The sequence below is a fragment of the Tupaia chinensis genome, unplaced genomic scaffold (genome assembly GCF_000334495.1).
Source record: "Tupaia chinensis unplaced genomic scaffold, TupChi_1.0 Scaffold000258_1, whole genome shotgun sequence".
Taxonomy (NCBI): domain Eukaryota; kingdom Metazoa; phylum Chordata; class Mammalia; order Scandentia; family Tupaiidae; genus Tupaia; species Tupaia belangeri.
Genome location: NW_006159738.1, coordinates 1,992,269 through 1,995,630, shown reverse-complemented (window position 1 = coordinate 1,995,630; position 3,362 = coordinate 1,992,269). Strand labels below are relative to the sequence as shown.

Here is a 3,362-nt window from a genome sequence, read left to right as displayed (position 1 = left end):
CCCCTCTCCCTCCCCTGGGACCCCCCCCCCTGCCTTGTTTTTTTTTTTTTTTTTTTTTTTTTTGCCCCCTCCTGAGGGTAGAATCACGTGGAGCTAAATGTGTTGACTGTTGCTAGGAGACAGCTGTAATTTACCAAAAGTGCCAGTCCTTGGCCACCGCACCCCCAGGGACCACCCGGAGATTTCCCCACCGCTGACACCCCCGCGGGCCCCTTTCGGAGCCCCGGTGGCCTGGTTTAGACAATCCCCAGTGTTGCCCTCTGCTTAGGGGAGGGTGCAGAGTTTGTTTATTTGTTGGGGGCTGAGGGAGGGCCGCTAGAATGCCTTTAAACTCGAGGGAGAAATCCACTCAGCTCTAAAGGGGGTCCTCTGGTAATCTGGGGTGCCCCACCCCCACGCGCTGCCCCTTCCCCCTGAAGTGGGAGCCAATCTGAGGCCCGGAGTGTTGTTTCATTGATAATGTCTCTGATAGAGCTGCTCTGGGTGTGCGAGGTTGACACTGTCTTCCCTCCTCTCTCTTAAAGAGACCGCAGCACCTCCCCTGCACCCGGGTCCTGCTGGGTGCTCACTCTGAGCCAGGTTCAGGGAGAGCCAGGCTGGGGACCCCGCACCCCACCCTCAGGGGCTGCTGCAGCTCCTGCAGATTGCTGGTTGGAGGGGCTCACAGGACTCCTGGGCATCCCCTAAAGTCTGCCTGTGACCTCATTAAGGAAGTTTTCACCAGCAGAAGAGGTGGGCCAGTCAGCCCTGTGGGCGGGTGCTTCTGTCCAGGGCCCGCCCGCTGGGGTCTCCTGGGAAACTGCAGAGCCAGCTGAGCTGCAGATTCAGGGGTTTTGTGAGCACCAGGTTTGAGGTCACCCCGGGGACCGTCTAAACTCTTCCACGTTGCTTTTAATGATACCTGTGTATGATTATGTGTGTACAAAGCCGCTGGATGTTGTGAAGGTTCTCTGTGGTCCTGGGTGGGCACTGTTTCCCGTAAACATTGCAGAGTGCATGGCAGTTCTGTGTGTCCTGGGGCCCAAGCCCCACGGTTCCTGTCTGGTCCACCCCTTTCCCTAGGTCCTCGAGCCCTGTGCAGGAATAAGGGCTCTGTAAGTCTCTGTGCCCCTTGGTGGTGCAGTCGGAATACTTCCTGAGGACTGAAAGTAGGTCCGCCTTTCCCATCACATGCTCACATCTTAAGGAGCATCCAGATCTCTTCACAGTTTTTATTTCTTAAAAAATAAAAAAGCACAAAAGCAGCCCTCAGAGACAGCCAGCTAACTTTGTATTTCAAGAAAGAAGCCAGTAAAGTGTAACGGTTGCTCAAGGAATGTGTCTCCTTTGCATATGTAAGCAGCTGCCTGGCTCTATAAATATCAATATTGGGGGCCCCTGGTCTGCACAGGCCTCTCTGCTGAGGGATGGAGGGTTCTAGTCCAGAGCTCAAGGACTGGCCCAGGCAGACCTAGAGCCCCCTGGCCTGGTCAGACGCTTGTCCCACTCAGAGAATGTGCTACTCAACTGCATTTTGCAACCTGCTGGTCACCTGGTCCCAGAGGGTTAACAAACTGTCACTCTGTGTCACCGGACTTCCCCTGTCCTGGCTACAAGCCCCTGGCTGTTGGGGGAAGCTGTTGGGTGGTAAGGCGCAAGGATGGGAGAGCCCCGAGTCTGTCTTTAGACCCTGTGGCCCAGGTAAGGGGAAGGTGCTGCTTAGTCGTGTCTCACGGCTTCCCCAGGGCCAAGCCCCCCACGAGGATGCTGAGCAGACTATAATCCCCATGAGGGCTGTTCCTGTCCTGAAGCCTCACTGAGGTCCCTCTCCCCTCCTGTCCACAGGGGAGACCCGCATGCGGTTCTACGAATTGTTGGTCACGGGCCGGTACACCCCCCAGACCCTCCCCGTGGGCGAGCTGGACGCCACCTCTCCCATTGTGAATGAGGCCCTGCAGGTGAGTTTGTTGCTGTGTTTTCCCATCACCAGCTCCCAGGTTGCCCCCCCCATCTCTGGAAAGCCTCACCTCCTACCTGACAAGACCCCTCTGACACACCCCCCGCCACTCGCCACCCCAGACCTCAGCATCTCCAGCTGGGAGCCCAATGTCCAGGAGGGAAGTGAGCAGCGAACTGACCATACCAGCACAGTCCACAGGCCTGTTCCCAGCTTTTCCTCGGTGCGGCCCCCTGGTCTAGTCCCGTTCCCGGGGCCTCCAGCCTGCGCAGAGCCCATCTTGGCCGTGCCCATGGCTCTTAGCTTCTGCCGTCCTGGGCATCTCCCTACCCCTGCCCCTCGAAAGCAGAGTTCAGCCCCACCCCCACAGAGCTGCCCAAGCCACTGGCCCCAGGAGGCTCAGCTGCACTGCTCTCCCCGGGGCTGGGGGAGTCTCCTCCGACTCCACTCTAGCACCCAGCCCCCCTCAGGAGCGGAATCTCGGCACTAGCCGGTCAGCCCTGTAGGCGCAGTAGTCCCCAGTCGTGTAAACTCTTAAGACCTCGAAGGGCTGGAGCAGCTAGGCCTTGGGCCGCCTCATGCCCCAGGACGCAGCTCTGGGTCTCACTGTGCTGTCTGACGGCCGGACACTGGAAGGGAATCCCAGCCTGAGCCACCATGGCAAGGTCTTAGCTTTTCTTCGCCTCGGGGATTAGGAAATGCCCTCCAGGTTCCCTGAGGGTAATCGGTTACCCCTAAGATTAGAGGCCGCCCAGGCCGACTCCTCAGCCTCCCCATTTCCCTTCCAGTAGTCCCAGCTGAGGTCCCCTGTACCAGGGGGAAGGGTGCCTCCCGGCGGCCCCTGCCCCTGAGCAGTCTTTCTGTCTCCCTGTCTCCCCATCCCTGTCCCTTTCTAGCTGTCTGACGCCCTGAAGCGCCTCAAGGACGGAGGCCTGTCTGCAGGCTGCGGCTCTGGCTCTTCCTCCGTCACCCCCAACAGCGGCGGGACACCCTTCTCCCAGGACACGGCTTACTCCAGCTGCCGCCTGGACACGCCCAACTCCTACGGACAGGGCACCCCGCTCACACCGCGCCTGGGGACCCCCTTCTCACAGGACTCCAGCTATTCCAGCCGCCAGCCCACACCCTCCTACCTCTTCGGCCAGGACCCCACGGCGACCTTCAAGGCCCGGCGCCATGAGAGCAAGTTCACCGACGCCTACAACCGCCGCCATGAGCACCATTATGTCCACAACCATTCTGCCGTGGCTGCGGCCGCCTTCCGGGGCTCCTCCGACCTCCCGTTCGGGGCAGCTGGCAGTGGCGGGGGCGGCAGCGGCCCTCCCTTCAAGGCCCAACCTCAGGATCTGGCCACGTTTGCCCACACTCCGCCACCAGCCCAAGCCACCCCTACTCCGGGATTCAAGTCGGCTTTCTCTCCGTATCA

At 60.0% G+C, this 3,362-nt stretch overlaps 1 protein-coding gene across 1 annotated transcript in view; it reads left to right on the top strand.

Annotated features, from left to right (window-relative positions):
- Nucleotides 1–3,362, top strand: part of SETD1B (SET domain containing 1B, histone lysine methyltransferase) — a 31,520-nt gene that overhangs the window by 7,769 nt on the left and 20,389 nt on the right. The window contains 2 exon segments of the mRNA XM_027772164.1: nucleotides 1,825–1,937; nucleotides 2,833–3,351. Coding sequence (XP_027627965.1) covers nucleotides 1,825–1,937; nucleotides 2,833–3,351 — 632 coding nt within the window.